This window comes from Anomaloglossus baeobatrachus, chromosome 12 (assembly GCF_048569485.1).
Source record: "Anomaloglossus baeobatrachus isolate aAnoBae1 chromosome 12, aAnoBae1.hap1, whole genome shotgun sequence".
Classification (NCBI taxonomy): domain Eukaryota; kingdom Metazoa; phylum Chordata; class Amphibia; order Anura; family Aromobatidae; genus Anomaloglossus; species Anomaloglossus baeobatrachus.
This window is the reverse complement of record NC_134364.1, coordinates 74,352,685-74,369,639: the sequence shown is the minus strand read 5'-3', so window position 1 is coordinate 74,369,639 and position 16,955 is coordinate 74,352,685. Positions and strand designations below refer to the sequence as shown.

The 16,955-nt window shown below is 45.3% G+C and overlaps 1 protein-coding gene across 9 annotated transcripts in view; it reads right to left on the bottom strand.

The window, feature by feature from the left end:
* Positions 1-16,955, bottom strand: part of MEIS2 (Meis homeobox 2) — a 207,396-nt gene that overhangs the window by 16,902 nt on the left and 173,539 nt on the right. For all 9 annotated transcript variants that reach the window (XM_075330375.1, XM_075330376.1, XM_075330370.1 and 6 more), the window contains exon 10: positions 201-259. In XM_075330375.1, the coding sequence (XP_075186490.1) occupies positions 201-259 (59 nt within the window). The remainder of the gene's footprint in view (positions 1-200; positions 260-16,955) is intronic.

The following is a 16,955-nucleotide window of genomic DNA, read 5'->3' as shown; positions in this document are numbered from 1 at the left end:
TGGTGGGATGCTGAGACTTAAAGCGGGTGAGATTGCCCCCTCTTCTTGTCCCTACTGTCTCACAGAATGTCTTGCTGTGGCATTTTATTTACTACCCATTGAACCCCTCTCTGTTTCATAAACCTTTTGACTGCTGGAAGGTTCTGACAGGAGCTTAACCCGTTGAATGTCACCCAGGAGATAGGAACTTGGCACCTTACCTGCTCGATTAGACTGGTCAATCATTGGCTGGACTATTCGTCTTCTGGCGTTAATGAACCTGTAGAGGAGAGGAGAGGCCGTCCCTGTTAATCCGCACAAATTGTCACAAAGAATCAATGGAGAATGCATGATGTTCAATGATGTACTGCTAAATTTAGAGGATCAGAAATGGAAAACCTGTGGACCTGTGAATGGGATGGCCACCACAGAGAATGTGTCGAAACTCTACGACATTTCCATTCCTTAGGTTTGCTCTACAACAATATACAATATGAGGTCCAAACAAAGATGTTTCTGATTTTCCAACGTGCAGCCCCAGTCCCATGCTTTCTGATCTTTGCAGAAGCCCACTCCCCACCCAGTCCACCCTAAATGAGGTCCAGGCTTTTTGTTTTCACGTGGCTTCAGCGGGGTCAGCAGAGACATCCATTAAACTGTCTCATGTTTTATTGCCAGCCTTACAGAGCTGTAGAGCTCCAGGAGCAAGACCCCCTCCCCTACTGCCCAATACCCACCACCTCCTGCTGACCCAAACTTTTAAAGCTATGGGTCATCTACAGGTCAGTGCCAACTTGGGTTGATTTCTGGTGTTGATTGGTAGCCCTGAGCTACACAATGTTTTATAACCTTGGCACATTTTGCTGGCAATGAATATTAAAATATTGATGTATGGCCACGACAGCTTTGCCAGTAAAAATTATTTGAGCAATTGCTGGCTCATGTTTAGTGTGGCATACTGTAGGCTGCCAGTGCTTTAAAGCCCATGGCAGTGATTTACAAAGCAATTTTAACTTTCTAACAGTTTATGCTTTGGAAATTAACAAACTGCTCAAAGACGAGGGAAATTCAAGGATTGCAGTTGGACCTAAATGAAGTAATGTCCTAGAATAGAAGCTCTTCGTGTTTGGCGTGCTAGTCTTCTGATTCTTTCTGGATGGGGATCATGGTGCCAACACACTCCATATTGCCTCCCCCTAAGAAGCACAAGAGGGGCCACTACATGGGGAGTCTAGCTTCGATCTCCAGGAGGAAGCCCCCACATATATGACACATAACATACTAGCTCCATATGGTGTTCTGGTTGGAGTTGACTATTCAGCAAAGCTAAAGTCTGTACATCCCTCCTTTCGACTGTTTGTGTATTCTATATTTATAGGAAAGTGCGACTTATGTTTGTTAGAATTTCATGTTACAGATAACACTTAGATATAGTGTGAGGAGCAGAAGTGGTGGAAATTTCTACAAAGAGCAGCATGTCTGTGCAGATATAGAAATGAATGCAGTGAATATTTCATCAGTAACTACATTTTTGCCTAGTAAAAAGCTGCAAATGAAATAACGAGGGGAACCCTCTAAAATGACACTAAGGTCCTAAGAGGTGATCAGAATTAGGACTCCTATTCTTCCTGCCGGCTCATTTCTAAAGCACCATCAGACATCCTCCTGTAATTAGCCGTACAGGACTGTGGGCAGATGAATCCATGAGAATGGAAGATGATCCGAATACATGAGCAATAGGCCAAGATTGGCAAAGGTCCAGGGTCTACATAAGAAGGCAGCCACCCGATTCAGACATGTTGTACAGGATGTATGCTGAAAAAGGATAACAATGTTTTGAACTTTTGACTTCCAGGCTCCATATCTCACCATCCACTACAGCTTTGAATGTGAGACTGCCATCATTTTTTAGACAATCATCTTGGCTATCTCATACATAAATTTGACCAGCAACTATTAAGGATATGATTAGTTATGCAAATTCTTGTTATGTCACTGCATTGTTACTATTTTGCTCCTGATGTTGGAAAATCTTTTTCTTTTGTATACTACAGATTACAATCTGTTCTCACATTCCCTAACAGTTCAATGTGTTATTAATTTGATTCCCAAGCGAAAGGTCACTGGTTCAAATCGAGGAGCTGCCATTAAGAAGTTTTCCAAAGAAAAGAGAAACAGCATCATCCAACTCATCGATACCAGTCTCTCGGCCAAGAAAATTGCCAAACTGCATCATGTGAGTGCCAAGACAGTAGGAAGAATAAGAAATGAATGTCCATCCTTTCAAAAACCAAGAGGTGAATGTCCAGGCAAAATATCGAAGTCATCAAGTCGGCACATCACAAGGTCTATCAGTTCTGTTGCGACATATATGACAGTGGAAGCGACTTGTATGCATCATAATAGTGAGATTACAGATGTCCATGCAAGCACAGTGTGACGTATGGTCCACAAGTCTGGAATGGTGGCTCGAAAAAAGGTAAAGAAGTCTCAACCTCAATATCTTCATAAGAAACGTCGGCTCAAATTTGCCAAAAAGTACAAAAAGTGGACAGTAGAAGATTGGAAACAGATTTGTTGTGATGAGACGAAAGTAAAAAGACTAGGCTCTGATGGGTTTTGAAGAAACAAAGGAATAAAGGGGCTAATGGATCGAGAAGTTGAAGTAACTGTCAAGTTCGATGGAGAAAGTCTAATGATATGGGTATTTTTTTCCACAGCAAAGACGTTGAATACTTGACCAGGATCGATGATGGTCTCACTACTGAGCTACATGTGAGTATCCTACAAGACGAGATTCTTAGTATACTTGAGTACTATGGGTATGAAAACGACCACATATTGTTCCATTAAGACCAAAACCAGGAGCATAAGTTGAGATTGGTAAACAAATGGGTCAATGACAATGAAGTAGAGGAGCTGGATTGGCTCCCACAGTCCCCAGACCTCAACCCAATCCAACACTTGTGGGTAGAGTTGAAGAAAAAGCTGTATACATATCCAAGGAATCTACCAGTATGCACCAACATTGGGAACGTGTAGAAGAGACCTGGGAATACATTTTGGTCAAAGCATGCTTAAATCTGATCAAAAGCATGCCCAGGAGGATTTAGGTATAGTTGAAAGCACAGGTGGATTTACAAACTAATAAATATTAAAATGTAGATTTTTAGGAGCAAAACAGTAACAATGCAGTGACCTGACAAGAATCTGCATAACTAATCATATGCTAATTAATTGAAAGTCAAATTTATGTATGAGATATCCAAGATGATTGTCTATAAAATGATGGTAGTCTCGCGTTTGAAGAGTAGTGGATGATGAGATATAGAGCCTATCAATGCTTAGACCAAACGCTGCACACTAAAACGCTGCACACTACATCACGTTGATCTGCATGGCTGTCATCTCAGAAGGAAGTCTCTTCTAAAGATTATGCACAAGAAAATCTGCAAACAGTTTACTGAAGACAAGGAAACTAAGGACATGGTTTACAGGATGAGACCAAGATAAACTTATTTTAATTCAAATGGTGTCAAGCGTGTGTGGCGTCAACGAGGTGAAGAGTACAAGTATGTCTTGCCTACAGTCAAGCATGGTGGTGGAAGTTTCATGGTTTGGGGCTGCATGAGTGCTGCCAGCTATGGGTAGCTATAGTTCATTGAGGGAATCATGAATGTCAACATGCACTGTGACATAGTGAAGCAGAGCATGATCCCCCTCCCTTTGGAAACTAGGTCACAGGGCAGTATTCCAACATGATAATGACTTCAAACAACTCCAAGATGACCACTGCCTAGCTAATGAAACTGAGGGTAAAAGTGCTGGACAAGCATGTCTCCAGACCTAAACCCTATTGAGCATCTGTGGGGCATCATCAAACTGAAGGTGGAGAAGGACAAGGTCTCTAACATCCACCAGGTCCGTGATATCATCATGGAGGATGGAAGAGGATCCAGCGGCTTCTGTGAAGCTCTAGTGAGCTCCTTGTCCAAGAGACTTAAGGCAGTGCTTGAAAATAATGGGGGCCACACAAAATATTGATACTTTGAGCACAACTTTCTCTTAGGGGTGCACTCACTTTTGTTGCTAGTGATTTACGCATTAATGGCTGTGTGTTGAGTTATTTAGGGGGCACCAAATTGACACTATTATTCAACCTGCACACTGACACTGTACATTGTATCACAGGGTCAGATCTTCAGTGTTGTCCCATAAAGAAATATAATAAAATATTTCCAAAAAATATGAGGGGTGTACTCACTATACTGTATCTCCTGCACACAACTCCATAAGATGAGCAGCCTCATATTGGGAGATCCACAGGTAACTCATGTGTAAGTTTCATCTAAAGTGTGTTGTCTTATTTCAAAATGTTATAGGTTACTCGATACGAATAGACCAGATTAACAAGAATCTCAGGTGAAGAATCCCAACATGGAAACTGCGGATTGTGCAATCAAAGGCTAAACTTTAAGGTAGGGCTCTAAGGCTCCATTGCTGAACAAAAGGATCTATAAGGAACGACAGATTTATCAGCTGTTAGACAGTGAAGGGTTAAAGGCGCCCAGGGCAGAGCATAAACCTGGACCCAGGGGGCTGGCATGCACCATTTCTGTTTACCAAGACGGGTGTGAGGGGAGCAGGGTGTGTATCCTTTATTCCGACATGTGTTTAGTATTATATATGTGGGGGATTTTCCCTCCGCCCTTTCCCTAAAAGTAGGTAGTAATGGTCCCCCATTTGACAAGGACACGCAGAGCCATAAGTCACTGGGCCGTTAAGGCTGGATTTAATTTAGATGGTAATCCCAGAATGAGTGCCTGCAATTTTTCATGTTACCTTAACTGGTAATTGTTGCCATTAATCCTCTGTGTTTTGAGTTAAACAAATAAAAGTTACTAGTATAATGCAGACCCCCTTAGTCCGCGATCTACACGTACGTCTTATGGATCACAAACATGGCCGCTCTTCCCTACCGTTACTGTACCCGAGTGTCTCCATGACCCGGTGAATGATAGTACTATAATCATACGGCTATCACATCTACAACAATGGAAAATCCAGACCTGAGACCACTCTTGAAGGTTGTAAGTCTTATTTCCATGAAGCCCATACCTCACATTTCTATATCAATATATATTGTCAATAGAGGTGCCATGAACTGGGCACAGGAAGTTAATATCAGCGCCACCGAAAATGTAGATATGTAGCATGAGCCCCTTTATCCACCAACAAAGACCCTCTGAGGCCTGGAAACCATTATGGATCCCCACCCCCAACACACCTCCAGCTCGGCACTCAAGCCTGTCTTCAAACAAGTCATTAAATGGAGGGTTGAAGGTTCAAACAAGGGTCATTTCTTTGGATACTACACAGAAATGTTTAGTAAACTGGGAGCTCTCCACTGATTGCCTTCCACCATGTGTGCCTGAGTATGGGGCCAACACAGAAAACATCTCCTGTTACCGTAGTGGAGCCCGCGTTCTCCAAAATTTGCCTGGATCTTGTTTACAAGGAAGCGTAAACCTAGAAGACCCCAGTGGATGATTACTTTGGCCCATGAGATGCTTGATCATATTCTTATCGAGTTCCCATGTGTATCGTAGATTATGTCCTTCTTCTTGTCTTGACCAGTGACCTGACCATTTTTTCAGGCAGTTTCCACTTTGTAGAAGCACTATACTTTACAATACAAGTCAATGGGAAAGCTTCAAACACATTCAGAAAACGGTAATTAAAAAAAAGATTCTAGAAAAAAAAAAAGACTATGGAAAAATAAAAACCCTGACGGGGGCCAAAAAGGTTCAAGAAAAACCAAACATGCTACAAAGAGGTCTCCTGAAGTGTTCTCCTCTTGAAAAATTAGGTGGATTCACCGGCCTGGAAAAGTTGAGTGCACGTACTCGAAGGCCCCTATTAATCAATGCTGTTTCTCCAGTTTTCTGGAGTAATTTGCTTCGTTTTTTGAGGCTTTAGTATTTGTACCTTATTCTCTATACATTTTTTGACACTTTTTAAGTTGTTTGTCTTTGTTAGGTCTTTTTTTTTATTTGTTTCCTCAAAAACCTTGCTTGCCCAAATTTATAAACTGCAATTTTTACCAACTGTCACATTTTTTGGGACATCTGACTCCAGCGCCTGTCTGGTATAAGGTCTCTGGACAAGTTTTCAATTTGGAGGGTTATTTTTTTTACTTTTTAAAGAATTTGTGACTTTTGGAGCTAAAAAGTTGCAAAAACTGATTAAAAACAAACAAAAAGGGTCTGATTCATCAAGACTGGCACAGCGCACTACACCGGTCCTGCTGGACAAAGTACCAAATTTATTAAACTGAATCTATTAGCAGGTTTTTGCTATGTAATATAACATATGGCCATGATGTATAGGTAGAGACCCTGAATCGAGTGGTGTGTCACTGCTGCTGTCTCTATTTATAAAACAGGAGATTATCACTACAGAACTAGGTGTCATGCCTCATTGTAAACTGTTCTGTGTAACCACACCCCTACCACTGATTAGCCTCAGTCAATGTATGATTTACACAGAGATCTGCCAATCAATGGTGTGGGCAGGGTTATATACAGATCAGCTTTCAGAGTACTGCTAGATCTGCAGCTGAGAGCGCTGTGACTCTATCATAACTGCATCACCCAGTAAACTAAGTGACACATCGCTGGAACCAAGGTATCAGCCCCTCCATTACGGTGCTCTCAGATTACATAGCAAAAACCTGCTGACAGATTTCTTTAAGAGATGCACACCATTTATTGAATCGGGCAGATTTTGTAAGTGGCGTGCAGTTCTGTGGACGACGTAGCATTTCTGATGTATAAAACGCCATCACTTTTGATGAATTGGACAGGCGGTCTGGGACACGCTCTGTCCCATCTCCTCTCCAACTGTGCCCATTTTTGGTGGAGCTGATTCAAACTGGCATGAAAACACCAAATGGTAAAAAGTGTTCACGCAACATCGCGTTATGCAAAAAAATCGTGAATTTTCAACGTTTTTACACCAGTTTTTTGGTATAAAAACTTTGATGAATTGGGCCCAAGAAGTACTTTTCATGAATGTGGCACAAATTCAACTGCATGGGCTATTTTGCCAGAAAACAAAAAAGGGAAGTGACTACCATCAACTGAAAAGAGGCCCTTTATGTTCAGAGGGTGTCTTTTTGGGGTATGTACACAGAATATAAAACATTTTTAGATTATGTGCTACTTCAGTTGTACTTTAGTCTACGTTTTCTAGGACCATAGAAGAGCTCCCATTGTAAATCACCCAGACATTTCTCCCCGACTCAAACGTTAAAGTCATGTATTTCAGTGAAAGGACTAGAGATGAGCGAACCCGTGGAAGTTTGGTTTGGTGGGTGCAGCCAAACCGTACCTCTATGGGTTCAGACTGAGCCCGAACCGCAATGGAAGTCACCGATTGGCAGTTGGAGTCTCTGCCCCCATACAGCCAGCCATAAGCAGAATACTTCTCGGGAAGAGTGGGCAGGGTTTCTCTATTTTTGGGGGGGTTGCACACTACATCTGATCACGCTGTTGTTACCCCCAGTGCGAACCACTCAAACACTGTAAGTAGGTCACAGTGAGCTGAGTACCAAGCGTACCCGAGCACAGCGATGACAACACGAGTGGTTTACATACATAAAACACCCACATTCCGAATCCAAACACTGTTTTTTGTTTGTTTTTCTTTAAAGAAAAAAAGTCGGTGTTTGGCAGAAAAGCGAACACCGAACCTCAGGTTCGCTCATCTCTATAGACGATCTTCTTCTGTATCCCCATATTGACCAGACACCAATTTTTCAAAACAATTACTCAAGAAAACTGTCTTAATGGTCTGAGTACAAAACCCTAAATCAATCTGTTATTATGGTAAAGAATGTTGTCTTATTTCGTGGTATCGACTTGGACTTTCTGTCTTACATCTTTCCTATTTTACTAATGGTCATCATATGTTAATTAAGGTATTATCTGAGGGCGAGTGGAAGTGTAATCTAAGCACCTGTATTATTAGATTTCAATTTCTATCATTTCTCTTGGGTGCCCCTGCCCAGGTGGCTCTCGGGAGGCAGATGGTTCTTGTTGCTGCATGTATTGAGGGTTTTGCATAAGATGCGTACCATGGAGGAGAAGATAGCAAGTCCTGGCTCCATCATTCCCGATCGTTTGCATATCAATCTGATTTGCATACAACTGGTCCTCTGAACACTGATTGACGGATGGGTCTAGTCTAGAAACAATGACTGGTTGGAACTTATTTTGGAGGCAGTGTTACTGTACTGACATATTGCCCTTGGTCACCAAACAAGGGGTGTAATGCAGAATAATCATACTATGGGGGAACCGTCAGTAAAAATTACTAAAAAGGGGGTTGGTAGTGGATAAATTACATCTTTGTGATAAAACCAGGGATGGCGTACAACCTTAAAAATGTACCATCACAATATGATTGAGTTGTATCTTATCTTTTACTTTGTAGCCACCTTCAATATTTCGGAAACCGTCCAAAAACGGAAATCTGGGTAAGCTCGTTTCTTTTAATGGACAAAGCTAAAGGAAAAAGAAAAACTGCCCACAGAAACGGAGCAATTACAGAGTGCAAGCTTTGAAGAGATGAAGGTGAGTGTGCATGTCTTCAGCCTTTCTATCGCCTGATTAGCTGTGAGGAAGATATTTTCGAGGTCTCTGGGAGAGATCTCTGGGCCAGATGTTACCTGTCCATCATGCTGCAGAAGTGGACAAGTAGGCTGGAAGGGAGCATGTCAGTGCTTTGATCTGGGATAGAGGAACGACTGATTTATGGAGTGGAACTCTGTTCATCCGTTCTGTTTTACTTTCTGTCCTAAGGCAGAACCACATATTGCAGAGAGAAGGGAAGAGAGAGGTAGGGAAAATGCACCGTTCTTTACAACATCAACAAGCTCTGACAACTGAAACAGGGTTTTTCTTGGCCTTAACAAAGCTCGCAGGCATATCCTTTGATGCTCCTGTTTTTCCCCTTGTGCTTGCTCTCTTTCTCTGTTCAACATACTACTTGCTGTTTAATTCAGCTCTAGTAAATGGAATGGACTGTGGCCAGAATGCCTGGGGCATAAACACACCTGTGTGTTCAGGATGTCGCTGCATTTGGGAGTGTAGAAGGTACAGCTAGGTCACTGCGAGCTTTACCGGGACCGTCTGTCTCCAAACAGGTCCCAGCTCTGCAAGTGCTACACAAGATCCTCTCTTCTCCTCTTCTATCACCATACGTAATCAGTCCAGACTAGACCTATTACATTCACCCAGAGCTTGTAACTTCTGGAGACTGTTCTTTCTCTGTTATTCCAGAAACTCATTTCTGTCTGATATCTAGTAGAGATGAGCGAGCACTAAAATGCTCAGGTGCTTGTTACACAAATTGAGCAGGTCAGACGCCCGGATGGATTTGACTTGAATAATGAGTATAAAGGAAGTCAAAGGAAAAAACGTTTTCCCAAAAGACCCTAACGAAGGGGTGGAGGGGGCACTCAAATGGAATGGAAACAGCATCTGGATACATCTCTGACTCCCAGGTCGCTGCTGGAAATTAAATAAATACATAATTTTAAAAAGACAACGTTTTGTCATTTTTGATAACCAGCCAAGGTAAAGTAGACAGCTGTGGGCTGATATACTCAGGATGGGAAGGTCCATGGTTATTTGGTCCATCCCAGCCTAAAAATACCAGCCCGCAGCCACCGCAGAATTGGCTCATCACATTAGGTGCACCAATTCTTGAGGCTTACCCCGACTCTTTCCAATTGCCCTGATGCAGTGCCAATCGGGGTAACATTTTTGGGGGTTGATGTCAGCTGTATAATTGCAACTGGCATCAAGCTCAGTGGTTAGTAATGCAGAGGTGTTTATCAGACACACCCATTACTAACCCAGTAATAAAAAAAACACAGACAAATAAAAGTTTTATTTGAATCAAGAATCTCCCAGACTATCCCTCATTCACAAAGTAATCATAAAAAATGTTCCCACAAAGCCGCATTGTAGTCCACGATCCCCGAATGTAACTCCAGTGATTGTGAATAGCAGTAACGTACAAATATTCACAGGTGCAAGGTAGTGACTACAATGTTCATCAGAGGCCCTGGCTCAACGCTGTGCTCAAACCTGTGCTCAGTGAGATCCAAGGATGCTAATGACAGTTGTTTTCACTACACTGCGCCTGTGAATAGCTGTACTTCACTGCTATTCACAGTCACCGGTGCTGTATTCGGGGATCATGGACGACGACGGCCTTCATGAGAACATTTCTGATAAATTGGTGAACGAGGCAATGTGTGAGGGAGTCTTTATTCAAATACATTTTTTTTTCTCTGTGTGTGTGTTTTTCTTTGAATTACTGGGTCAGTAATTGGGGTGTCTGATAGACACCTCTCCATTACTAACACCAGGGCTTAATGCCAGCTGACATTACACAGCTGACATCAAATGCAAAAAATACTACCTCGATTGCCACTGCTCCAGTGCAATCAGGAAGCGATGGGTGAAGCACGAGAATTGGTGCAACAAATGGATGCTGAAATTCTGGGGCAGCTGCGGACTGATAATTTTAGGCTGTGAAGGACCAAATAACCATGGACCTTCCCAGCCTGATAATACCCATTACCAGCTGTATACTTTACCTTGGCTGGATACCATAAATAGGGGAGCCACACGTTGATATTTTTTTAATTATTTGTTTATTTGTTATTAGGTTAAACAAGGCGAAAAACACCTTTTAGTGCCACATGAAAGGAACTAAAGTGTGTGGGTGTACAAACCCTGCTTCAATATCAGCAATCCCTCCTACATCAACTCTCCCTGAACTGCTTCTAGAAGACAGTGTGCCAAGCATTGCGCCCCCGGGTCTCATATAAGAACAGATAACGCGATGCGGCCAGCCAATCACAGTAATGCCAGTAGCCAGTATGGCAAGCAATCCCCGCATGTTGATTGGCTGTCTAACAAGCACCCGCGATACCCGGTCAAGTAACGAGCGTGCTTGAGCACCCTGATGCTCGATCGAGTATTGAGCAGTGGCGAGTACCCTCACTCACCTCTTCCTCATTTGGCCGAAAGCTCCCGTTTTCTCTATGAAATAGCCGCTGACTGATCGCTTCGTCAACAATGAGATTGGCAGTCTGAAATTGGACATGTGCAATTGACAACTTTTTGGACCATCAGTTGGCTGGCGCTCCCATACACAGTCATCTTAACCTGTCGATATCGGCGGGTTCAGCCAGCTTACAATAGTGTACTGTGCATGGGGGCCTTCTCAGTTATATGTAGACCTCTCTTCTGAATGCATATAAAAAATGCAGATTGTGACGATCCGGTGGAAACTGCTCATGTCAGAAACTTGCCTTTCGCTGACGCTGCAGACGGAAAATTTATTGTGTTCAGTTAATAACGAGCCCAAAGGTCATCAGTCCCCAGCAGCTCAGCTATGTCAATGATCCCTATTTTCTGAGTCATGCTGGCCATACACTTTTGGTAGCCATCAGTGGACGTCAGTTCTAGATGACAGCTAATCTTTCCGATCCCCATACACATGCACGCTCAGCACTCGAGAGTGCTTGAAAAGGAAGAGGGATGTTTGGCTCAGCCAAGCAACAGAGATGGTGATCTGTGACAGCAGTGGACTCGGGTGACATTAGTGGACACCAATGTATGTGGCCTTTAATCAGACATGCTCAAGGGCTTAACAGATTATTTACAGATTGTATACAGATTGCATAGCTAGGAATAGTTTATTTTCCAATACCTGCAGGTCTAAAAATCAAGACTCATGAAACCTGGATGAATACTAATTGCTATTAGTTCTCGTCACATTCTCAAATTGAAGGAGCTTTCCACCTCAATGCTATTGACCACCTCTATCAGTTTGGTAGGGCCTGACACCTGGCACTCCCACCGATCAGCTGGTACCACCATTGGTAGCAGCGAGGTACTGAAGATCAGCTCCTATACATATGAATGATCTGCAGTATCTGCGAGCGGCTGCTACATGGTGTAGCAGAGCTGTGGTGCTCCGGTTCCTACCTGGCAGTTGCCGATACTAGCTGATCGGTGCCAGGAGACAGATCCCTCCCAATCCGATATTGATAATTGATAGATCACTAATATTATTGGAGTGGAAAACCCCCAGCAATTTGACAGCGTGCAAAATCAATTTTAAAGGGAACTCATCACATTGTATATAGAGTCCAATCAGTGAACAGCATGGTATGGAGAAGGAGACGCTGAGCAGAATAATATATAGATTGGTTGGAAAGCTTCACGATAACTTGTATTTTATTCATTGGAATCCCTGGTGACTGTATGTATAGGAGTCCAGTGGGCGGTGCTATTAGTGATTGCCAGCTATTTCTGAATGCACAGTCATACAGGACAGACTGTCAAGTCACTGAATAGGACCACCCACTGGAGTCATATGCATACAGTCATACAGGGAAGACTGTCAATCACTGAATAGGACCGCCCACTGGACTCATTCATACAGTCATACAGGGACGACTGTTAATCACTTAATAGGACCTCCCACTGGACTCATATGCATACAGTCATACAGGGAAGACTGTTGACTCGCCCACCCCAGGGCTATGGGACACCCGGTGCCGGGCCGGACTAGTCCGGTGGTAGTCAGTGGTGGCTGGGCCCGGCTCCGTGGCCCTGGTGGGTGTCAGTTGAATATGTGGCTGATGACTTTAATGTTTGTGTTCGTGACGCCACCTGTGGTATGCGGCTATTAAGCCGCCGCTGCGGTATGAGGCCTCCGGGATAGTGTTATGGCAGCAATGGTGGTACTGCTCCCCACAGGTGGAGCAATGCCCGGGGCACAGTTGGTGTTTGTGGAAGTCTATGGTGCTGCGTGACTAACACGGTGCAGGGCCGACAAGCAATGAAAGAAACAGGCACAAACAGTAGTCTCTTTACCTTCTCCTCTTTTACTCGGCAGAAACTTAGTCCAGGGAGACCGTCACAGATGGTAAAGATGATCCGGCCGGCCTGGAAGTGCCTGGGGTGATCTTTGGCCAGTTGAGTATGAGGCCTACTCCTTAATCTTTCTCTGCTGTTTTAGGACACTGCACTTTGGGTTCGCAATTGCCCTCTTGCTGCTGGGACTTGTTGTTCGTCCCCTTTTCTGTGTGGTAGACTGCGCAGGCCCTCTCTGGTGCTTCTCTGCTGGAGTGTACACCAGGCCCTTGGGATGCAGTTGTACCTTCAGATTGCTTCTGGGACAGGGGGCTTACAGCTCTCCTGCCCTCCGGATTCAGCTACCAGGGATGGATTTTATGCCCTGGCAACTACAGACTCCGATGTCCGAGTCCCTGCTGTGCCTCTCTGCTCCCCTTGCTTCACTGGGCCAAGCTATCCCAGCTCTAGGCCCCAGTTTACAAGGCAGCACTACCCTGCGTCTGCACTCTTTCACTCCTGTGTCCAGACTAACCACCACTTCCTCCTTCCAGCCAGACTTAAGGAATGCTCCCTGAAGTTCCAGGTTCAGAGCTCCCCCTGCTGGCCGGAGGGAGAACTGTGTTGAGTGTTAACTTACTGGCCAATAGATCTCCCAATTACCTCCAGGCTCAGCATTAACCCTTCTGGGAGGGCAATGCTGTTGTGGCGACCAGGTCCTGGGGCGCCACACTCCCCCTTAGTTAAATTCAGTACTCCCGGACTGTAGAGACAAACATGACATGTTAGAACATTTCATCCCATTATGGGAGGCGCAATTACTTTAACGTTACAACCTTAAACATTACTATAAGAGTCCAGTGTGGCTCCCTGCCGGGTGTCCATTACACTGCTCCATGGGGGACCCGCCGCGTTCAAACCCCCAACGTAGGCTCTGGGCGTGCGTCAGAGCATTGATGACCCCACTCTATGCACGCCGGACGGGTTTTTCTTCAGGGGTGTTGAGCACACTGGTGCTAACTATGAACAATTTAGGTGTTGGCCACCCATAGTCCAGTGGCCCAATTGTCCATTTTCGCAATCAAAGAAAAAGAAAACATTTTGTACACAACATGACAGACATTTTGCATAACTATTTACATCCTAATAAGTACTCTTTCCCTTATACAGTTGACTCCCTATACCTTAGAGGGGGTTGTCCCCGAGTGCTGCGCTGGGACCTACGTAGCTCTGGTGTTTGCCCCTGACTACGTGGTGCGTCTTCTATCTCAGCACTACAGGTGGGCCTAACCCCCATAGGTAAGCGTGATGGTTGCCTTTGTGATCTAAGAGTCGCCAAGGGTATGACAGGTTCACCACTGACAGGGGGTTGATCCTCCTGTTCCACTGCTGGCGTGTCATCTCGTGCTGGAGCGGACGATTCTTTAGGTGGATCCGGAACCTTTTCTGTTTCTGGCTCGACCAACTGCGGAAACGTCAAAACTGGTACCACTATGGCATTGTTTATTCGGGTCCAAGTTTTGGGGAACTTTCCAAGGATGGTTTGAATCATCTCCCCTTCTTTCTCTTGACTTTGGGGACTTCCTTGTACTCCTTCCATTTCTCTTTGGATTCTGCACCGTTCAGGGCACGCTTTCAGGCGGTCTCGGGAAATTGCTTGATAGGTCTTGCCTTCATCTTTGCTTATGAGGCATACCTTACTATTGTCAAAGTTGGAGGGGATAATGGTGTAGGGCTCGTTTTCCCACTGATCATCCAATTTATGCGTCTTCCGCTTCTTCTTGAGGACTTGTTCTCCAGGTGCTAAGGGAGTTGCTGGGGCTGTTTGATTGTAATGCTGTTCTTGTCTCGTTCTTGCTTGAGACAGGCTCCTCTCTACGCACTCCTGGACCTTACGGTACCGCTGCTGCCGTTCTGTATCCCAATCCTCTATTTCTTGAACCGCCTCAGGCGACACAGTCCCCATCTCAAAGTCTACAGGCAACTTGCCTGGTCTGGCTCGCATCAGGTAAGCGGGGCTGCAGTTGGTCGAATTCACTGGGATGTGGTTGTACAGGTCTACCAGATCTGGCAACTTTTCTGGCCATTGGTTCCTTTCCTCCAGCGGTAGGGTCTTCAGCATATCAATAACCACATGGTTCATTTTCTCGCACAGTCCATTGGTTTGGGGGTGGTACGGTGTGGTTCGGATTTTCTTACAACCGTACATGTTACAGAACTCTTGGAACACTTCAGCCTCGAATGCAGGACCCTGATCAGTCAGTACCCTTTCCGGATAGCCGTGAGGTCGACAGAAGGATGCCTGGAACGCTCTAGCTGCTGTCCTGGCTGTCTGGTCCTTCACAGGCACTACTACCAGGAAACGAGAGTAATGGTCCACAATGGTGAGGGCATACACATAGCCTGACCGGCTTGGTGTTAACTTCACGTGGTCCAGGGCCACCAACTCCAGGGGCTGCTTTGTGACAATTGGCTGTAGGGGAGACATTTGGCTGGCATCGTCTTTCCGCCTCAGGTTACACGGGCCACAGTCTCGGCACCACTTCTCGATCATCTTCCTCATGTGCACCCAATAGAACCGATCACGGAGTAGGGCCTCCAACTTCTTCCACCCGAAGTGTCCTGCGTTATCATGATACGCTGCTAGGACCATTGGAGCATCTCTCTGCGGAACCACTATCTGCCAGACAAGTTCATTTGTTCGATAGTTGACATATCTCTTGCAGAGCTTGCCTTGGTAGGTGAACAGTCGTCCCCTCTCCTTCCACAGCTGCTGGGCTTCCTCTGGAGCGTCTGGGCCAAGATGGGTCTCAGCTTGCGCTAGCTTCTCTTTGACCAATCGCACGGCCGGGTCACCGTTCTGTGTTTCTTCCCAATTATGGTGGAGTAAGGGGTTGACCGAGACCCCGTGCTGGCTTGAGCGCTTCACTCCCACAGCATGCTCACACTGGGACACACCTTGGTGATGGAAAGCCGGTAACTCTATCTCTTCGAGTTCATCCATGTCTTCTCCAGACTCGGGCAAGTGAGGCATTCTGGACAGCGCATCAGCATTGTTATTCTTCTTGCCAGCCCGATACTTGATGGTAAAGTCAAAGTTAGACAGCCGGGCCATCCATCGCTGCTCCATCGCACCTAACTTGGCTGTTGCCAGGTGTGTCAACGGATTGTTGTCCGTGAAGATGGTGAACTTGGCCGATGCCAGATAGTGCTTGAAGCGTTCAGTCACTGCCCAAACAATAGCGAGGAACTCCAGCTTGAAGGAACTGTAGTTTTCTGGATTCCTTTCTGTGGGCCGAAGCTTCCTACTGGCGTACGCTATCACCCTCTCTCTGCCTCCCTGTACCTGGGACAGAACTGCTCCCAGTCCCACGTTGCTGGCGTCTGTATACAGTACAAACGGTTGGCTGTAGTCAGGGTAGGCCAGAATTTCTTCTCCCGTGAGAGCCCCTTTCAGCCGGACAAAGGATGTTTCCAGTTGGCTGCTCCATTCAAATGGAGGGCTCTGCTTCTTAGCCTGCTTTGGCTGGCCCACCAGGAGATCTTGAAGGGGCGCTGCTATCTTGGTGAAACCATCAATGAACCTTCGGTAGTAGCCCACCAGTCCAAGGAACTGCCGCACCTCCTTCACTGTGGTGGGTCTTGGCCAGTCCTTGATTACAGTGACTTTCTCCGGATCAGGTGCCACACCTTCTGCGCTGACCACATGACCCAGGTACTGTACCTTTGGCTTCAAGAGGTGACATTTGGACGGCTTGATCTTCAGGCCATATTTCGACAAGGATTCAAACACTTCTGCTAAGTGCTTCAGGTGGTCCTCATAAGTCTTGGAGTAGACTATTACGTCATCCAGGTACAACAGCACGGTTTCAAAGTTGTGGTGGCCCAAGCAGCACTCCATCAACCTTTGGAATGTCCCTGGGGCGTTGCAGAGCCCGAATGGCATACAATTGAACTCACAGAGGCCCATTGGTGTCGTGAATGCAGTCTTCTCCTTGTCCGCCTCTGCCACGGGAACCTGCCAATACCCAC